General features: G+C 34.6%; 1 protein-coding gene and 1 long non-coding RNA gene across 3 annotated transcripts; one reads left to right on the top strand and one right to left on the bottom strand.

The window, feature by feature from the left end:
• Positions 1-3558: 3558 nt before the first annotated feature.
• Positions 3559-20407, bottom strand: LOC149477845 (casein kinase I-like). 2 transcript variants are annotated; one of them, XM_089709791.1, is made up of 9 exons: positions 20121-20407; positions 13401-13507; positions 12357-12478; positions 8502-8696; positions 7922-8021; positions 7516-7618; positions 6953-7039; positions 5993-6178; positions 3559-3576 (listed from the first exon to the last, which is right to left on the bottom strand). In XM_089709791.1, the coding sequence occupies exons 1-9, from the start codon at positions 20247-20249 to the stop codon at positions 3574-3576; spliced, it is 1032 nt and encodes a 343-aa protein (XP_089565917.1). In that variant the 5' UTR covers positions 20250-20407; the 3' UTR covers positions 3559-3573. The 2 variants fall into 2 exon arrangements, with proteins under 2 accessions (XP_089565917.1, XP_089565916.1); XM_089709790.1 differs by lacking the exon at positions 20121-20407 and adding an exon at positions 17136-17482.
• A 969-nt stretch (positions 20408-21376) lies between these two features.
• LOC149477844 (uncharacterized) lies at positions 21377-21710 on the top strand. Its single transcript, XR_016317482.1, has 2 exons — positions 21377-21536; positions 21578-21710. It is a non-coding gene; the product is annotated as an uncharacterized LOC149477844 (long non-coding RNA).
• Positions 21711-21958: the final 248 nt, after the last annotated feature.

Here is a 21958-nt window from a genome sequence, read left to right as displayed (position 1 = left end):
ATTATTACATGTCATGGTAAACACACGTCAAAGTCAGGTGACGTGATTTTGCAGCCGAAAACGACCGTTATTTTTTAGTTTCTGGTGTAGTGCTCAAAAAAAATTAGATAAGTAGATTTGAGTTCTAGCTATGTAAACTAGACTATATTACGGTTGCGTGAAACGTAAAAATATGCCCAGAATCTTTCGTTTATACCTTGGTAGAGTCGATTGAAATTAAGTCTTTAAGTGGGAAGATATCATCCCAGTGTTCGTCACTGCACACGATATTCGGAAATTCTATATATAAAATCTGTGTGTCTAAAAAATATTTTTTAGTTGGTATTAGCAACTTATTTATTGTTATTCGTTATTTCCTGATCAGATAATTAGAAATCTTAACTCAATACATTAGTATTTACCTATTGTTTTCATTTTGTTTTAGAAAAATGCCATTTTTATGTTGAAGTCATTCATTTTTCAATTCCCGAATTCTTCCCTCAGTAAAATAAACTTGCATTGATGAGTACTTTCACCTCCTTTATTAAAAAACTTGATCTTCATAATTTTTTACGATAACATTAAATTCACAAGTGGAGTCAGGGCAACTAACTAGTATTTTAAAATATTGATGTCTGGAGTGGACACTGGGAGCTATAGTTCCCACCTATCCAAACTTTTTACAAGAGAGAACAGATGACGGGATATATACTTCCCACCGAAAAAAGGGTACTTCCCCCCCACTAACCCCTTTTTTGTGTGTATTTTTGAAATCTACGACCCAAAATTACCCAGGAACGTATCTTACTTTTTTGGTAGCTCCTCCACAGGCTCGCGTTTGAATAAGGGTTAATATATTTACAACCCAGCCCACTACCAATCTTTGAGATAATTTTATATGTAGTGTGTAAAATAGTATTTATGGGTAAAAAAAAGAAAACAACAATCATGTTTAAAATTATTTATTAATTTATAGTTAAGTGCAGTACAATGAACATTAATGGAGACAAAACAGACTGTTTCGAATTCAGCATGAACTTATTTTCAATAAACAGGAATTAGTGAGATCCATACTATCACAAGATGAAATGAAATTGGTCACAGATTCCAGTCATAATATTTTCGGCATACTTTTGTCTCCGTTTCAACCATACACAATATATTTACCACTATTGTTATTCGTTACGTTTCGCGCGTAATCAAATTTGATTAAGTTCATTAATTTCCACGTATATTCAAGCCAATCAATTAATAGTACATTTTCAAATTACATCAAGTCAAAATCCTTCATCGGACAAAGCTTGATAAAAATCAAAATATGGTTCATTTAGTAAACGCACGCGCGAAACCCGGCATCTGTGTATAACACTGATATTTGTGGAAGCTTTACATTAGTGACTGTTAACTCTTACAAAAATATCCCCTGACAAATATCGAAGCCGACCAGTGTTACACTCAGACATCGCCTACAAAATGGTGTATCTTAAAAAATAATAGTTATAATGAACACTCTTGTATTTACAAAATTCCTGCAGTATTTTAAAATATACGATACATATGTACCAATTCAACTTTGACTCGCGCCCCTTGCATATATATTTACAATTTCCATAGAGTACAAACCAAAGTATTAATCGTGTAAAAAAAAAGCCTATATCTATTGCTACACGGGACGCGAGTCGAAGCAACTGATTATATAATTTTCTTAAGTCCTATGACAGATTTTTTTTATACTTTTTTTTTACATTTTTTTCGCATTTTAATATAAGAAACCTATTATATTATTAATCAGTTAATAATAAACTTTCGATAACCGCCTCTAGTTCAGATTGCAACACATCGCAGACACAATCAATTTCATCTCAAATCAATGTGTTGATTGTAATGTGTTCATTGATAATTACTTAAACAATCCTAAAACTGGTTTTGACTGCAAATCTGAATAAGAAAATCGCAAACATTTTCACCTTAAAGAGCTATACTTTAAACATATGACAAAGCAACACTTTGTTAAATGCAGTAAATTACTTAAATCTTGAATCAAATCATATTCGAAACATAAATTACAAACTGAAGATTTAATATTAAACATTACTTAGCTTCATTTACAAGCAATACCAACATTTGAAAAATAAAATTTGATATTAATAATTATTTTCAGTGAAAGGTTTCTTTTTTATAAGAAAAATAACATACAAAAATTAGTTAAGTTGTTTTTTTTTTTTTGAAAACATATACTTAGTTCGCCTTTAAAACGTCAGAATTAGACCCAAATTAAATGGGACCACAGGAGGCAGGCAATCATCAAAATTGGTTCAAAATTGGTTAACAACCCAAGAAAAATCAGTTTTATTAAAATAATGGACACATTATACAACCAAATGCTTCTGATTAAATTCGCAGCCAACACCAGAACATTATGTAGCTAATTAAATTCAATAAACACTAACTAATGAGGATAAAAACTAACATCAAAGAACTAAGTATTCAACTAACGTTTATTTTGAAACTGATAATCCACAGACATGTCACTGATCAAATTACATTTTTTTCACTATTAATAATTTATACAATAAATCGAAATTGATGGTTGAGTTTCTATATAAAATAAATGTTACCAAAAAATATATAACACAAGACAAAAGTAAGGGGGATTACTTTTGCATGTGTACAAGAAAAAATTGTCACCGAGCTTTTTTAAATACAACCTGTGGCTGTAATATCACTATACTGACATTTAAATTAAAAGGCCTCAATAGAAAAAAATACATGTGTCCATATCTGACGTGGCACAAACCGCACAGTCACATCGCACACACACAAAATTGTCAATGCACAACTAACGAGAGCTCGCTAGCGTGAGTTGTCACGCTGGGCCACGCTGGCGTGACGCAGAGTTACTTTTGCGTCACAAAAAGTAACATTAGCATCACGTAAAGAAACGTCACGTCACGCAATGTAACTTTACCATCAGAAAAAGTGACTTTAACTCACGCATAGTAACTTTAGCGTTAGTTAAGGTAACTCTAACGCCACAAAGCAACACGCTTAGTAACTTTTACGTCACGGAGTAACTGCGTCACGCAGTTACTTTTACGTCACGCAAACGCAAACCAAACGTCACGTTAACGCGACCCAAACGCAACGCAAACGCAACGCAAACGTCACGTCAACGCAACCCAAACGCGCACAACGCACAAGTCCCGCACACAATCCGACGCACACTGCACACACAACACTCGACACTGCACTTCGTCTTGACACACACCGCGGTAACTCGACCGCAGTTACGACCGTATCGTGGTCACATTACACCGCGGAGACACGACCGCGTGTTTACAACCGCATCGTGGTCGTATCGAGGCCACACTTCACTGCAGAGACACGACCGTCTTGTAACAACCGTTTCGTGGTCGTATCGTGGTTGATTCTTGGCTGTAGCTTGGTCGTATCGCGGTCGTATCTTGGTCGTATCTTGGTCATATCGCGGTCGTGTCGGTCGGAACGCGCTCGGCCGCACAGGCTCACACAGCGACGCTATCGCGCTCGCTTCCTCGTCGGTGCGCCCGTGGCTGCCGAACGTTGTAATCTCTTTCACTGTAAAATCGATAAAAAAATATGTTAAAATGTGTTTTTTTTTTTATGTTAAAGTTGTGAAATCAACAGATATAAGTGATGCTATTTGAATTTGTACTTCTATCGAGTTGGATACTGGGCTATTTAAGTCTAAAGTAGCAAAACTATGCATCCAAAAATGTTTAATGATTTTTGCTAAATAACAAATTCTTGTACAACACAATAATTTTCTTTAATTTCTGAGAACATGTCCTCTTATTACTGTAATAAATATTGATGGTAATAAATAACCACAGAAATATTTTACATTACTCAATTTTTAAACTACTTCAAAATGGTAAATAACATTACCCCGTAATAGCTTCTTTTTCGTCTTCTTAGATTTATTAATAAAAATTATTCGTATATTTATTATGTTTAATCAATTTATACAAAATTCACATTTCAATAGTCCTTCACACATTACTATGTTTTTGTGCGACTCTCTCTTTTACAATTTATTCAATTTTTCTTGTTCCAATGTTAACAAAAATACAAAATTACGACTGAATTTATGGAACAGTAACTTTTGTTTGAAAAATTAAAAATGACCATCAAAATTGATATTTTTATATTAAGAAAAACAATAGCACTAAAATATTTGCTATTTTAATCTTTTTCGTTAATAAACATTCATTTGGTACGAAATATTTATTTTAAAAACTTAAATAAATAAAATTTTACAGACAGCACACAACACACACATACGAAATAGATAAAAATCACTATAAATTTGTAATTAACGCCAATCAATTGCGTATTGTTATAAGAAAATCTTATTTGAAAATGCACTATTTTTACAAAATAAATATTTCAGAAGTTCCTTTTTAATCCAAATAAATATGTATTGAAACAATATATTAATACATTGTGGGACGGAAAAATGTAAGAGAAATATAAAAAAATGCATGAATAGATATAAAATTTTATAGAAATTGAGTGCATTTTCCAAGATTGTGAATTAGGAACATTAGAACATAGTGTTGATCTTCTTTTTGAGTTGGCCGACAGACTGTTGTCCCTTCACTTGTTTCATCGCCGACGTGTCGTGGACGGATTTCATCTAGAAATGCATTGCGGGAGTCAGGAAAGGAAAGTAGGTCAACGATATAGAAAGTAAATATACATAATAATTTTATGTTACTTTTTAAAGAGTATTTGTGAGAAATTTATAATAATTACTTGGAAAATGTGTCAGTAATGTACTATTGGGTTGTGTTAGTGTAAAGTATGGGATGTGGGACGTAGGACGCGACATATAATGTCTTTGTTGCTGTGAATAACATACACGTACCTTGTGGCGTTGATCTGTAGCGTATAGGCGGTGCGTTGCGGCTGCGGTGCGGTAGCGGTGCGGTGTCGCTGCGTTGTTTTACGAAACCGCCGAGAGAAGGCGGGGAAGGTTGGTGCGTTTCGACACCGGAGTGGTACAGTTTGATTCAAACTCATTGGCGGTTCAGAAGTTGGTATATATACACATGACACTCACCTCGTTGGGCGGCGGCTGCGGCGGGTTGGCGGCGCGGCGCTGCACGGAGGGCGAGCGGCGGTCGGCGGGCGGCGCGGGGTATATATACACATGACACTCACCTCGTTGGGCGGCGGCTGCGGCGGGTTGGCGGCGCGGCGCTGCACGGAGGGCGAGCGGCGGTCGGCGGGCGGCGCGGGGTATATATACACATGACACTCACCTCGTTGGGCGGCGGCTGCGGCGGGTTGGCGGCGCGGCGCTGCACGGAGGGCGAGCGGCGGTCGGCGGGCGGCGCGGGGTATATATACACATGACACTCACCTCGTTGGGCGGCGGCTGCGGCGGGTTGGCGGCGCGGCGCTGCACGGAGGGCGAGCGGCGGTCGGCGGGCGGCGCGGGGTATATATACACATGACACTCACCTCGTTGGGCGGCGGCTGCGGCGGGTTGGCGGCGCGGCGCTGCACGGAGGGCGAGCGGCGGTCGGCGGGCGGCGCGGGGTATATATACACATGACACTCACCTCGTTGGGCGGCGGCTGCGGCGGGTTGGCGGCGCGGCGCTGCACGGAGGGCGAGCGGCGGTCGGCGGGCGGCGCGGGGTATATATACACATGACACTCACCTCGTTGGGCGGCGGCTGCGGCGGGTTGGCGGCGCGGCGCTGCACGGAGGGCGAGCGGCGGTCGGCGGGCGGCGCGGGGTATATATACACATGACACTCACCTCGTTGGGCGGCGGCTGCGGCGGGTTGGCGGCGCGGCGCTGCACGGAGGGCGAGCGGCGGTCGGCGGGCGGCGCGGGGTATATATACACATGACACTCACCTCGTTGGGCGGCGGCTGCGGCGGGTTGGCGGCGCGGCGCTGCACGGAGGGCGAGCGGCGGTCGGCGGGCGGCGCGGGGTATATATACACATGACACTCACCTCGTTGGGCGGCGGCTGCGGCGGGTTGGCGGCGCGGCGCTGCACGGAGGGCGAGCGGCGGTCGGCGGGCGGCGCGGCGGCGGCCCCGCCCGCCTCCGTGATGGCGTGCTTGCGCTGCCGCAGGATCGTCCAGTCGAACGTGTAGTCGTACTGGTAGTTCATCGTGCGGAACAGGATGCGGAACAGCTGCACGCGACAAATAAACGTTCGTTATTCGACCGCTTTCATCCGTAATTTTTGCACACGACACATTTATCAATCTATAAAGTCTATAAAAACTTATAAATTCTATTAACCATTAAAAATTATGGGCGTATTTTCACACATTTAGATTATGGGCTACGCCCATACTTTTTCACACATTTAGATTATGGGCTACGCCCATACTTTTTCACACATTTAAATTATGGGCTACGCCCATAATTTTTCTATTGGCTTGCAATAAAAATTTTAAAAATATAAACTTTTTTTATGTCAGAGCAAGCAGAGGGACAGGTGAACCAGCCACCTGATATAAACTATATTTTTACTACTACACCAAAAAATTTTTCTGTTGACTTAAACTCGCCATCAAACTTTCAAAATATGGGCTACGCCCATATTTTTTCTATTAACTTATACTTAAAATAAAAAAAAGACGGATTGCACTCCGGGAGTGCCGGCAGAAGTGAAAACTTGATTATTAACGTTGAGCATGTTTGATATTTTGGAATAGTATCCGCCTTACGCTTTTTCGATCAGGTCACGTGTCCTGACGCGAGTTTAAGATTTTATACCCATTACAGAAAAAGTGCTCAACGCCGCTAAAGAAGTTTTCACTTCATAAAATCACTGTTACCGAAATCACTTTTTACAATTTATGTTCAACATTGCTAAAATTACAATTTTTTCCCCAGTAATACATCTACAATCAATCATAAACCACGAAAACGTTACGTAAAAATGATATAAAACACAAACCTGTCTGAGGTACATGTAGTCGGGCGACTCGTCGAACGTGAGGCCGCGGCAGTAGTTCAGATACATCGCGAACTCGGCGGGGAAACCCTACAATAATTCATTCATGAAAAACATGAGTCATTCTACATCTAGTAGTATAATGTTTGTACTGAGTCAAAATTAAAAAAAAATTCATACCACATAATATATGAACATACGAATTGGGAACCGAATGGATATTTTAAGTATCTAATAATAATAAAATATAATAAATGTCTATGAGCTTGTAGTATAATTTCAACTACAGATATTTTTGCCAATAATTACTGTTTTTCTTTATTTATTTTAGATTGTAAAGATTTTTTTTTTTGCAAATAAAAAGTATTTCATTTCAAATTACAAAAGTAATTTTGAAAAAATTACTTCATCAAAAGAGAGCTACATTATTTCTATTGGCATTATTTTCAACCGACTAGTTATTATCTATAAGTATATTATTAACAAAACCAATAGTTGTAAATATGTACATACATATATGTATATTATTAACAAAAACCAAAGGTCCGTCGCAACACCATACTTACCTTGCACAAAACCTCAACGGGCGTGGACATCTTCTTTTCGCTGATACGCTCGTACTTTTGCTTCTTTGTGATCGCTTTGAGACCTTGCCATGGCAGCGACCCTCTGAAAATTAAATTATTTGTATTATTTGTGGTATTTTTCTTAAAGCACTACATATAATAGGCAAAATAAAGCAAATAGAAATAATCTGTTTAATGGGAAAACTAAGGATAAAACAAAAAACCATCTTAAAACCATTTATAATATACAAGGCGAATTTTAAAGTTCAATAAAATTTTGTATTTATGTACATAATTTTTTCATTTATTTATACAAATAATTTACATATTTATTGCAAATTATTAACTTATGCACCAAATCAATGACAAACACTCCTATTTCAAAGTCCGTGGTTTTTTTTCATACCTGTTAAAGTACATGAGCACATAACCAAGCGACTCCATATCGTCACGGCGCGACTGCTCGATGCCGAGGTGAGCGTTTATCGACGCGTATCGAGCCGTACCTGGTAAATACACATTATTATTTTTACTAGTGGTTTTATACTATGTTTTACCGTTATTCTGATAATAAAAGCGGAGATTATTGTATTGAACCAGCAATCATCTGGATCTGTTCAGCCATTCTTGAGTTATAAGTGTTGTAACTAACAGTTCTTGCATATGAGGAATTTCATTCAGTTGTCACCAATCACTTATCAGTATTAAATTGTCAGCAGTCAGTTGTCAGTATTAAATTGTCAGCAGTCAGTTCTCAGTATTAAATTGTCAGCAGTTAGTTGTGAGTATTAAATTGTCAGCAGTCATTTGTCAGTATTAAATTTTCTGCACTCAGTTGTCAGTATTAAATTGCCTGCAGTCAATTGTCAGTATCAATTTATATCCCATAGTCAGTTGTCATTTGTCAGTTTTAACTTGTCAATTGTCAGTTGTCAGCAGTCATTCGTCAGCAAATAGTCGTCACTAGTCACTCGTCAGCAACTCACCGGTCAGGTTCTTGTCCTCGCGGTACGAGATGTGAGCTCGCGTGCGCAGATCCCTGTACTTCTTGGCGAGACCAAAGTCGATCATGTACAGCTTGTTGCAATGGCGGCCGATGCCCATCAAAAAGTTGTCCGGCTTGATGTCGCGGTGGATGAAACACTTGCAGTGTATGAACTCGACGCGACCGAGCATTTGGTCTGCAAAAAAAATATTAATAATAAATGCTAGAGGCACATTATGTCATGTTCAAGAAGCTTATATCTAATACACTGGAGATTTCATTATGAACATTAACTTGTAACAAGAAAATATGACCTTGAATGACGCCTGTATGTTTTTTTATCCCTTTCACACCTAAGCGTCATTCAAGGTCATATTTTCTTGTTACAAGTTAATGTTCATACTGAAATCTCCAGTGTATTAGATATAAGCTTCTTGGTCATGTTTATAATACTACAGATAAATAAATATGCTCTTAGGTTATAGACTACAGGCCCATGTTGAAAAATTTATGGGTCATTTGAACCACCAGGTGACCTATCTAGAACGATAAGAGCATAAAAGTAATTCAGCACTATGCTGTCACTTGTAAGTTGTCCACCTGAGTGCAGATGAGAATTCGAAAGTACCGGTAGAGATTTTTTCCCCTTGTCTCCATGATTTTTGTACGGCGTTGCGGAATAATGGATTAAAAGCGGTATAGAACACAGATGCCGTTAGGTTTCATTGTAACATTCTCAGAGCGATAAAGAATTTATAAATAAATCATTCGATTGAGCTTTTGGTACGGAAACAGAAACACAAACAAAATGGTGAACAATATTGCAATGTTATGGAATTAGACACTTATTAACGTGTGGACGTCGAACGAAGTTGCAATATTTTGTGTTGTAATTAATTTCTACCGTAAATGTTTGCAATAAGGTTAAGTTTTGGTTAATTGTTTCGATTGATTCGTGTGAAATGCTTGGTATTCTTTTGTAAAGCAATGTATTTATCTCGTTATCCGTGGCACGATGGGGCAATACTTATTGTAGATTGATATTTTAGTTTGACCGTTGACTAACAGATATTAAAATATTATCTTTATCACCTCTAGATTAAACATTAAATAATAAAAAATAGAAAAAAAAAAGACAAAAGCTTATAAAAGCCGAGACAAAACCAGGCATTTATTAAATCTGAACGTAAAATCCCAACTTAAACCTATCATAAGTATATGTACTGCATCATTATTGAAAATGCAATACGTTAGGTACAGCAGAACAAGTACACACACATAAATATGAAGAACTTAAAAACCTTTGTTTAAGTGAAATTATATTTCGTGTCATATTAGAAATAAACGAACTTAAAAACATGCATGTTATTCTTTAACCAAAGCCATAGTTTACAAAAGCTTTGATATTCTACATTGGCATATTATAAAATGTTGTGAAATCAAGACACAGTTAGTGTGACCAAACTTAAACGAAAGCACAAAAAAAAACGTCAAAAGGAAATGACTCAGCGCGATGGCTTGCATTCACTGTTCACAAATACCGATAAAATTATTTGTGATGCATCTCTAGTGAACAAAATTAAATGACCAAAAATACAGAAGGCACCTCATTTAAATACATTAATGTTTGACTTGTGGTAGTTACTTCAAATGGTAAAAAGATACAAGCAATTTTATAATTTTTACTAAATAAACTATGCTAAGTTTCTAAGCAAGAACTTTTCAACTTATGCGCCTTTTTTTTTAAAGAGCGTGTTTACCGAGAACACGTGTCAGAAGTGAAACATCTTTGGCAAGATTCAGAGATACCAAAAGTCGTAGCCTTATTCCATGACGTGACGGTATAGCCATGACGCGACCATGAAATTTTACTCTCAACGCGTTTAAAGTTTCACTTCAAAAATCTTCATCTTGACCTACAATTTATTTACGATAGCACCTACAACAGAACTTATAAGTTGAAGAATCTTATTATTTGCGGTTCGTTTGTTTCATAAGCAAAAAAAAACAAACAAACAAAAACAAATATCCCAAGGCATGCAAATGTGCTTCAAAATAACATTGGGCTCGGATTAGGCGACTCACCTTGAATGTCCGATTTGTGCGATGACAAGCAAAAAGAAAATTTGTGAATAAAATGGTCAATTAAACATTTTAAACCCTTGGTAAATGGTAAAACTACGTTATGACTATTCAAAAGTGCTTCTAGAAAGTCTAATTAAATAAATGTTTGAGTTTTAAAAGCTGCTTAGATCCATGAGAATTTTGATCATGTTTATCAGAACCCTCGTTTATGCATTGGTATAGATTTTACTTCAAGTACCATTTGGATCTTGAACCTATGTAACTACATTAAATAAAATAACCTATGTAAATACATTAAATATTCAAATGAACTATATTTGAATTTGATTTCTTAATTTTATAAATTTAACTAGCTGTGCCACGCGGTTTCACCCGCATTGCTCCGCTCCTGTTGGTCTTAGCATAATGATATATAACCTATAGCCTTCCTCGATAAATGAGCTGTCTAACACTGAGAGAATTTTTCAAATCGGACCTATAGTTCCTGAGATTAGCGCGTTCAAACAAACAAACTCTTCAGCTTTAATAATATATAGTATAGTATAGAAGATAGTACATATATTATTATTTATGTTATTTTATATGTTGTGAGTAGTTTTCTATGGTAAGATTTTACCCAAATTACTCCAATTACCAAAATTAAGAACATCAAAGCCCACAACGACAGGCAGCAGCTAGCTAAATAATTAAAAAAAAAATCACGCAAACGCAAATTCCGTTGCCGACCGGTGTCCTTACTAGTTACTACGTCACTTCCGGTGACATTGCGCTTGCGCAGGTGAACGCGTGTGGGAGACATCTTAGTGCTTAATGCACGACTATGGTTAACTAATTTCCGTTTAAATCTATATACTAACAAGCTTTTCGACCGCATAGTCAAAGGAAATCCTGCATAGTTCCCTTTCCCGTGTTTTCTGAATAAAAACTATACGATGTTACCCTCTATGTGTGTATGTTTGTTACTTTTTCAGGTAAATTCTACTGAATCGATTACAATGAAATTTAGCACACACATATAGAGGATAACTTGGATTAACACATAGTATAGGTTTTATCCCGGAAATCCCACGGGAACGGGAACTATGCGGGATTTTCTTTGAAAACGCGGACGAAGCCGCGGGCGGAAAGCTAGTGCGATACGTTGAATATTTACAAGGCTAGTTTATAACAATAGTCTTATGGGTTAAGTTGTGATTTAGATTTAGATTAAGTTCTCTGCTGAATGTAAATATAAATTAAACAGGCTCATTAATTTATTACGATAATTAATGCACTTATACAGATTTATGTGTTAGCATTTAGCACAAAGTCAGATGACCCAATTCAAATACAACATAAGTTATCACGTAGACAATCATTTGGTTGCCAAGCAACACCCCTGTTTACGAAAATAATCCATAATCGAAAAAAACTTACTACTCCCCTGAATAAGTTTCATAACATGTCACTTTCCTAATTATTTTATTGGGAAACAATAATATGGGGATTATTGTAAAAGCCTAAAACCTGTTTCTTTTATAATGTAGAATTTACATTACATTGTTATTTATACATTTAAATGTTTCCTACCTCCAATTAAAACGCATGCAAAACTAAACTACAGATTTATTTTTATAAAATTGGAGAAAATAAAAATAATTAAATTATTATTTTCTCCGTTTTGACGGTTCAATATCCCTTTAACATAGTTTATATAAAGATCTTTAACTGTAACCACATTTGTTGCCTGAAATAAATAAATAAATAAACGTTTGTGTGAAATCCAACTGACCTGCCAGCATCAGCACCGTCTTGATGGTAAACTGTCTGGAGCAGAAGTTGAACAGATCCTCGAGGGACGGGCCGAGGAGGTCCATCACGAGGATGTTGTGGTCACGCTCGAAGCCGTACCATCTGTTACCATTTAAATCGTGAACCAATTGATTTTTTCATTAAGCTAATTATTTTTTAACAAATAATCAAATCGCCTATAACTAAACCAATTAGGGCCGATTTTTCAATGCTTGGATAAAACTTATCCGTCCAATAAAGTATTACACGATAATATTAAATTGTCACGTAAACTGTCAAATACGGGCAATTAGAATACGTTTTGAAAATTGTAGTTTTATACATTACCTATTCGACGAATAAGTTTTAACCAAGGATTGAAATATCAGCCCTTAAATGGTAAGAAATTGAAGACACACAGACAGCTTACGAATAAAAAATAATTATCAAAATTGGTTCACCCAGTCTATGGATGAAACAAAAGAAATGTAAGGAGGAAAAAAAATGACACTAAGGACATATTAAGGTAAATTATAATTTAGAAATAATTTAAATATAATATGTAGATGAATCATTTTGAAAGTGCAGTGAAATCAGCTATCTAAATTAGTTATGTAACAAATGTAATTTTTTAAAGATTAGCAAATGCAAATATGTAGGTATATAACTATTTTTTATGAAAATAGCTAGTTCTTGATTGTATAATAAAAAAAAATTGGTTGTCTGTAAAATCGGTTTACTGACGATAGTTGAACGTGACAACGTCTTAAGGCCGATTGTGCTTCTTTATCGCTCGTTCCGCGCTCTCGCTTGCACTTAAAGCCACATGGAACGCCTCAGAGCGAGGTAACGCCGCATGAGTCATGTTTTTTCGTGCGTGCAGCCGGCTCTATCGAATTATAAGACGTTGTCACGTCAAAATCAATTATTTGTTATGTACATTAATAATTTGATATAATTCGACACAATAATTAACTTACAATGCTATTTTTATGAATATCAAATGTATTTATAGTTACGAAAAAAAAATATATAGTACTAGTACCTTATATGAGGTATGCCTATGCCCCCTTGGAGCATTTTATACACACGGCTCTCATATAGAAGTTGTGGGTGGCGCGCTTTCATAGACTCCACCTTAACTGCGACTTCCTGCGACAAAAATAAATAACCTTAGAAACACATCTTCAAGGAAAAAACAAAGACATCACTATCACTAAATAGTATAAAACAAAGTCGCTTTCTCTGTCCTTATGTCCCTTTGTATGCTTAAATCTTTAACACTACGCAACGGATTTTGATGCGGTTTTTTTTAATAGATACAGTGATTCAAGAGAAAGGTTTTAGTATATAATTTATTAGGTTTTAGACAAAGCGGGCGAAGCCGCGGGCTGTAAGCTAGTATTCAAATAAACCAGTCAAAATTTGTTAAGTAATGAAGGGAGTATGAGTATTATATGAATTAAGCAGTTTTTTTCCTTGTTTACAAAATCTTTCTGCTAAAATTCACTGGATTCAAAAATTCTTAGTTTGTTGGACATGCATCTATTGTTATAATGTTAAATTGTTATTATGTTTCTATAGCATTGGTACAAATGTATTAGATTAGTGTTATATTTAAAATATTCATGCAATGTTCACAAATATGTTGTTATGTTAGTTCATTGAATAAATATCAATGATGTAAAGTAGATATTGTTTTTATTACTATAAAATAGAAGGAAAAATAACCAAAACAAAAAATTAAACCATGTTGATAAACAACATTATCAAATAGTTTTATCAATGAGTTAAAACTCTCAACTATCACTACATAATATAAAACAAAGTTGCTTTTTCTGTCCCTATGTACCTTTGTATGCTTAATCTTTAAAACTACGCAACGGATTTTGATGTGGTTTTTTTTTAATAGATAGAGTGATTCAAGAGGAAGGTTTTAGTATTTAATTTATTAGGTTTTTGGACAAAGCGGGCGAAGCCGCGGGCGGTATGCTGGTTACATATAAAATAGTAAATATCAAGTACTCAAGTATCAACTTATTTCGTATTATTGATAATTTTATAAAAAAGAACCTGTAGTAAGATTAAAAATGTTTTAAGTTCAATAATTTTGGGCTATAAGTGTCCAGAAACCAGTGTTCTTTTACATTTAAAATAAATTATCACTTTATAGTTAAATGTAAAAAAATTCAAACAGCTTTTAAGAGAAACATAATGAATGGAAATATGTATATTAATACCGATATATATCAAAATACACTTGAATTATAGTATAAACTAGCTGTGCCCTGCGGTTTTACCCGCAGTGCTCCGCTCCCGTTGGTCTTAGCGTGATGATATATAGCCTATAGCCTTATAAATGGGCTAATTTAACACTGTAAGTATTTTTCAAATCCGAACAGTTGTTCCTGAGATTAGTGCGTTCAAACAAACAAACTCTTCAGCTTTTTAATATTAGTATAGATTAAATAAAACTCCTAGGCATAATTATTAGAGGCTATAGGCATATGTATGAGGGACCTTGAGGACCTTAGAATTCAGAACACTAACCACATAATGATACTTATTTTAATATCATTACATATTATTACTGAATAACGTTTTCATTTCTCTATTAAAATTTAGCTGCCGATTTCAACAAAATTCTGTGGTATTACACCATTTTAAACGTAAATTATAAGGACTATGGATACTTTCCTACAAGCATTACGTTAACAATAGTATTTTGGAATTGTTTATCAGTGTTTCATTCTTTCACTTTAAATTTCACAGGTTTGAAGTTAAATTTACATCAAATTATTGCATTTAAAACATAATAATAGCATAGAATGAATTTCAATACATACTAGGTTGATCCAAAAGTAATGATAATTGGGTATTTCCTGTGCACATAAAAATATAAAATAAATGGTTTTTGCTTGCTCATGTACTCACTAAGTTATCACAAAAAAATCATATCAACAGGCCACGTTTCCAAGTATTTACATTAATTTGAATGTGAACCGTGCGTGCCAGAATGTTTCCCGACGAAAAGAAGAAACAACGATTCGACATTTAGAGGGTGAATTTCTAAAATTTTAATGAGATCAGGATAATTTTTTGTCACGATTTGTGATCATGGACGTTACCCGGGTTCACCATGTTTATGCTGAAACCAAGAAACAATCAATGGCCTGCGATGGGAGCTTCCAAAGTGACGATGAAGAAATTCAAAGTGAAAATTAGTGGGATAGATTAAAGCGGTAGTTTTTTTGGGACGCTGAAGGAATAATTATTGTGGAATTTTTTAAGAAGGTAGCCACTATATTGGGCTCTTACTACACAGACCAAATTAAAAGATTTCGGTAGGTTAGTAAGGAAAAGAGACATGGTAAAATGCGGGCTTGAACGCTGTTTCACCCAGACAACGCACCAGATCACAAAGCGTCAGTTGCAATGGCTGCCATTCAAAAATCGGCATTACAAATGCTTGAACACCCACCCTGTTTGTTAGATCTAGCTCCTAGTTATTTCTATCCCTTTCCTCGGCACAAAAAACACCGTCTTAGCAAGAAATTTTAAGACGACAGCGAAGTGATCGCCGCAGAAGAGGGGTTTTTGTGGATGAAGTCAAAGTTTTTTTTTTTAAGTTTAGAAAAAAAAAATATCGAAGTATATTATCTAGTTAGAAGACTATCTAGAGAAATACATAATTATTTTAACTGTAATGACCTTGTTTAATATTGATTATCATTACTTTTGGATCAACCCATGTATAGCTGAAGTGTCAATGGATCAAATTGTAAAATTCACAAAGCAAAACAGTCAGAATCTATAAGTACATTCATAGGCATTTGAAAAGCCTTGCCACTCTATTGTTACAGCATAAGATGATGAAATGATTGCAAAAGTGGTCCTAGCATATCCTTCATCTTTTAAAAAGACATCAAAATAAAATAAAAAGTCAGATGCTATTATTCATCCATACATTTACAACGGATATTAACTAGCATCAAAGATGTGTAGAGAAAACCTATAGCAATCCATTCATTATAATCTATTTTGATAATTTCAATTCCTTTTTGGATATTTTATAAATTAATGAAAAACATCATACTGTAAACACTACAATATTTAGTAAGATTCATATACAGGAGATTGCACAATACCAAGTCCTTGAGCTCAAACTTTTTCTCAATTCAATTGTTCCACATATTTAATACATGCAAAACCATTGCAATGTGAAAGTTTTTTTAATGAATCATATTACCAGCTTATAGAATAGATACAAAAAACCCGTTTCGGGGCAGTTATGTAGCTTGTAAACATATAATTATCGCCAAGTAAACGAAAACGCAATATACCTACGTCTAGTATAAACGATCGATAAGTATGAAAAATGTAAATTAGTGCTGACCTACTAATTGCTTGATGTATTTATACAAACTTTGCCTGTAACATAGTTTTTATAATAATTATGAGTTTTCATGGGCTGAACACTTGATACAAGATGCTGTGCGTTAATAAATGGGCATATGTATGAATAGACAATAAAATCGAACGCGTTTTATGTACGAAGGTTTCGAATTACGACAAAGCTGTAGCCTTACGCAGTAGGTATTACTAATAAAATATAGAAACAGATTTAGTAGAGAACAATTACTGGAATATTACTATGATCATATCAATTCTTCGCCCAGAAAACCATAGTGAGACAATAATTCAATGGACGACTGATTTTTAAAAACGTGATGGTGTCTTCAAGTGTATACGAAAATATGACATTTAGAACATCGATTACCTCTCCATCTGATGTGCTTATTGCTAAGAAGATATCTCCGAAGCTTCCACCGCCGATTTTGCGGACAATTTTGTATCTTTCAGCTATTAAAATAGATTTCCTGGTTATCAACAGGCGTTCGAACGTCGCCATTTTCTCTTGTCTTCATCACTTGCTGTCACTACAATTGTTAAAACTTTTCGCACGGGCACGAAAATACACTGAGACACGGTAAAAATTTGTCTTTATAATTGTCTTAAACACAAAACACTGCAGATAAACTACGATATGCCTATGAAATCCATTTTGAGGCGATTACTAAAAAGGTGTCGTCAGCTTATTCTCGTGACGTCACAATGGCAGTGATACCAGTCTCCAGTCAGCGAACGCGAAAATGCCAAAACAAAATCTACCATAAACTACCAAGTTTATTAATGATCTAAGATTAGAATTTATAATACTAATTTATTTTGTAGTAGTAGGTATATAAATAATCGTAGCATTGATTCCAATATGTATTACATTTGCCTCGTGTTTATCAGAAAATTGTAAGAAAATAATTCGAAAGACAATATTCTATAATAAATGCAAAAATAGGTACGCTACGAATTGAGATACCACGTCGTTTTTGGGATGGTCGTTTAAAAGTAAAACATAAAGACGTAAGAGGAATATTTAAACAAGATTTAAACAAATATTTTATTTCTAACAATTTATTCCTTAATTTATGTTAAATCTTCTAAAACTTAATAAATGCTGTAACAATAGGAATATCAGGATAATGTTTCTTGGAAAGTACATATCATATTAATAAACACCATTGACGAAGTGTTGTATTTAATGTTGCCATATTGTGTGCTTTCTTCCACCGTTTAACAATAATATAGAAATAATCGTGCATTACGCATATATTCTTTTATTTTCATTTGTAAATAAAATAAAACTTTTATTACATTTTACGCAAGTATTATACATTTACAAATTAAAGACTTTTTCACGGATTTTAAGCGCGTCTCCCCGTGACCACGCTCACTGTAAAGTGTTCGAAACGTCGCGTCTGGAAAATTAATGAATAAATCGCGTTTAAAATCCGTTAAAAGGTTTGAATTTTTATTAAATGACTAAAAAACAGATTTATTTTATATTTATTTTACTCTTTAGTACTACAAACTAAACAGAATAGATACTAAAATATACAAAAATACAGATTGTATGTTCTGCTGTGTAAGTATTATTTTTTTGTATGATCTTGTCGTCAACTTGAAACCGATTTTCATATTTTTTTAATTCAGAAGAGTATACTTCCATGGTCATTGTACCCTGCACCCTGGCTTGGAGATGCACCAACTGGAAGCGACGCTCTCTGCTCCACGTCATCACAATATGCAGGTATGTAACTGGTAACACAAACTTAAAAAAAGCGGTAAATCTTTACAGCCCTGTGGTTTTGCAAATACTACCCCAATTTGGATGTAAAATTAAAGTAATATAATTGCTACGCGCTGTAATGTCTTTGTGTTTCTCAATATGAAATTATATTATTTTTTAAATTTTAATATTGTCACTTGTCAGCTAGGGCTGCCACTTACTTATAAATATCGTGCATGCAATAATTGTAGTAAACGATAAAGAAAAATAATATAGTACAGACAGACATATTTAAAGTGTTTTTTCAACTGTCTATCTTTCTAACTGTGAGTAAAAAGCGTCCGCAACGCAACATTGGCAGTAAGAAACAGAATATAGGACATGGCAACCCATTCCCTTATGGCAGCAAAACTTCCTGTGCACTAAAAATGGAAACAAACAATAAAAAATTGTTTGAAAATTAAATATTGTTAAAAAGACTAACTTTTAACACAGACTTATAATAATATACTACGTATACACTTTTAATAAAGCAGACCAACCTTTAATAATAATTTTTATTTTTTCACACAATCAAAATTTTTAAATAATAGAAAAATTCGTTGACGAAGCAGGTATTCGAATCCGGCCTTGTGTTCAAATTTTACTATTGTCGAAAAAAATTCTCGTATAAAAAACTAAAGATTAAATAAGTACCCACATAATTTTTATTTGTTGACATTTTTTTTTAATAGGTGATAAAAGGTGAATAAGGAAACCAGTAATTAAACAAAACATAATTGGAAATTCTTTCGGTGTTGGATAGCCCATTTATGGAGGAAGGATTTATGGAGGAAGGCTATAGGCTATAATATATCATCACGCTAAGACCAACAGAAGCGGAGCCACGCAGGTGAAACCGCGGGGTGCAGCTAGTAATAAATAAGACATGTAATAAAAAAGTAAAAACATTTGTCACATACAAGCATTATTCATTAATTTATTATTGTAATGAGTTAAATTATGTCAAGTGGAAAATCATCAAAATACAAAAAAAATAACCAGTCTTGATTATACTTTTTATAAGTTAGCTTTTCTTTAAAGCAATCCACCAAAAATTATTCAAATAATAAAGTCTGAAGTATTGAATACATTTAAGATTATAAGAATTTATTATAATACTAGCTTAAAGAAATTTTGTGTACCTATTGGGAGGTCTGAGAATCGGCCAACATCTATTTTTCATACCTCTTAATAAGAAGAGTAAGGCAGAAGAATGTTTGCCGGGACAGCTAGTATTGTATAAAATCTCCTTTGAATCCTTAATCATAAGAACTTCCATTTTATAACCTTGTGATAAATTAACCCATTGACCACCGAGCGGCCCGATCGGGCCGAGACACAATAGATTTTCTATTGTGTCTGTGATCCGAGGACTGACGGATTAATTAAAATTCATTGTGACTAATAGATGTTGTAAAAATAGTCAGAGGTAATGCCATAAAGTCAGTGAAATTCTTAAAATAAACAAAATTTCCAAATACATAATTTTTTTATTTATATTTAAAAAAACACGACCTGATCCTTACCTTCGAAAGTCAAGATACGTCATATAGACAGAACAGAAGTGCGCTAATTTTGTAAATATTATGAACTCACCTCTCCATTTCCTACGTTTATAGCCAAATAAATATCACCAAATGATCCACCACCAATTTTTTGTGTAATTTTGTATTTTCTAGACACTGTTTGGTCAGCTGTGCCCAGTCCAGACATAAAATATGACATTTTTAATATTTTGTTTATTTTCTTCAAAAATAAATAATACAACAGCACTGAGGCGATACATATAAACACTAATAAAATATTTGATTTTGACGGGTAAACATTTCTGTGGTTATTTTAATTCAGTTTGTATTATGTTTGTTTATAAATGGAAAAATAAATAAAATATTACTACTCCGTGTAAATAGTGCTTTTCAAATCCATTCATATTTGAAGTATTTGAATGTTGAATGTTATGGTTGTCACTTGTCATGTGTTGTCACTTGTCAGTCTGACAATATTTTGATAAGGGTATTTTATCCGTGTGTTAACCACTTTAAAAAAAAATTAACGAAACATTTATTTTATTCCAAAATTAAGAATAAATAAAATTAAAACAAAATAATACAATTAAGACAATACAACACGAGACAGGCAGGCCTACATTCCAAAGAAATTGCAACACTAGTGGCCCCGACCACAGGCCCCGACTGTATTTCGAACTAGTGAAGCGGTCGCGACAATACCACAATATTAGTTACGTTCATAAATTGAATATCAAAGTTTATTTAAAAAAAAGACCAAGTGCCCACGTGTCAGAAGTGAAACTTCTTTGTCAAAGATACCAAAATCGTCGCCATGACGTGATATGACTTCATTCTACTTCATTTATATATTGTTAATTGAATGAATTGCAGATACATTTTTACTTAGCATTTTTACAATTAACTTATTGCTATGATCAATATTTTTAAGTTCTTATCTAAATAATAACACTGGTCTACAAAATAAAGTATTGTGCTTCACATACCTATAAATAGTTTTTTATTGATCTATGCACAATCTATGTTAGGAGAAAATTAAACAGAAGGAATATTATCACTTGGCGTTAGTGTAAGTAAGGCCGCGTTTCCATCTGCAAGAAATGTCCGTCAGTCTATCTGACAGCAGCTTGCAAGTCTACTTGCAGGTACAACGCAGCCCTAGACTTGCAAGCTGCTGTCAGACAGACTGTCGGACTTGTGGAAGTATTCTTGCAGATGGAAACGCGGCCTAAGACTAATAAATGATTGAAAAAATTTCGCTTTTGATCAAAATACCTGATTAAAAAAATGAATGGGAAGGATTTAAATAAAACAAACAGATTAATCTATAATATTCATATATTACATTATAATAGGTTTGACTTTGATCTTACAGAAACAATACAAGGCCTTTTATAATAAAGACTTACTTACACTTAACAAAAAATAACGTACATAAAATAATAATAAAAAAGTCAAATGCATAGATATGGAATTTTGTATAACGGTTTTTTCAAGCTGCTAAAATTTTACCAATTCGCTTGAAAGTTTCTGATTTAATCTAGTATATAAATAAAAATTAAATTCGTAATTTTACATCATACGCCAGTGGTAACAGTTGTAAATTTAACTAATAAGTAATATTAACAGCAAAAAAGCGCTTGCACGGTATCAAAAATTTTTAAATACACAAAAAACGTATAACATTATAAAATGAAATTAAGAAGTTAAAAAATTATTATTATATTTAAATGTAATATTGCATATAATATGTTCTATTCGCGCCTTGTAAAAATGGGCAGTGAAATTGCAATATTGTCTACTGGCAACATTCGTTCAACAAATGACGTTTGACTTTGACATTTCAACAGATAACCTAAACTTTTGAAAATAGAATACGGTACGTTCTATGTTCTATGTTGGTTCTAT

Source organism: Colias philodice, chromosome 23, assembly GCF_061535455.1.
Source record: "Colias philodice isolate Cphi_HAF_F1 chromosome 23, ilColPhil1 Martin Lab GWU primary, whole genome shotgun sequence".
Taxonomy (NCBI): domain Eukaryota; kingdom Metazoa; phylum Arthropoda; class Insecta; order Lepidoptera; family Pieridae; genus Colias; species Colias philodice.
Note: the sequence above shows the minus strand (reverse complement) of the source record. Positions and strands in the feature narration are given on the sequence as shown.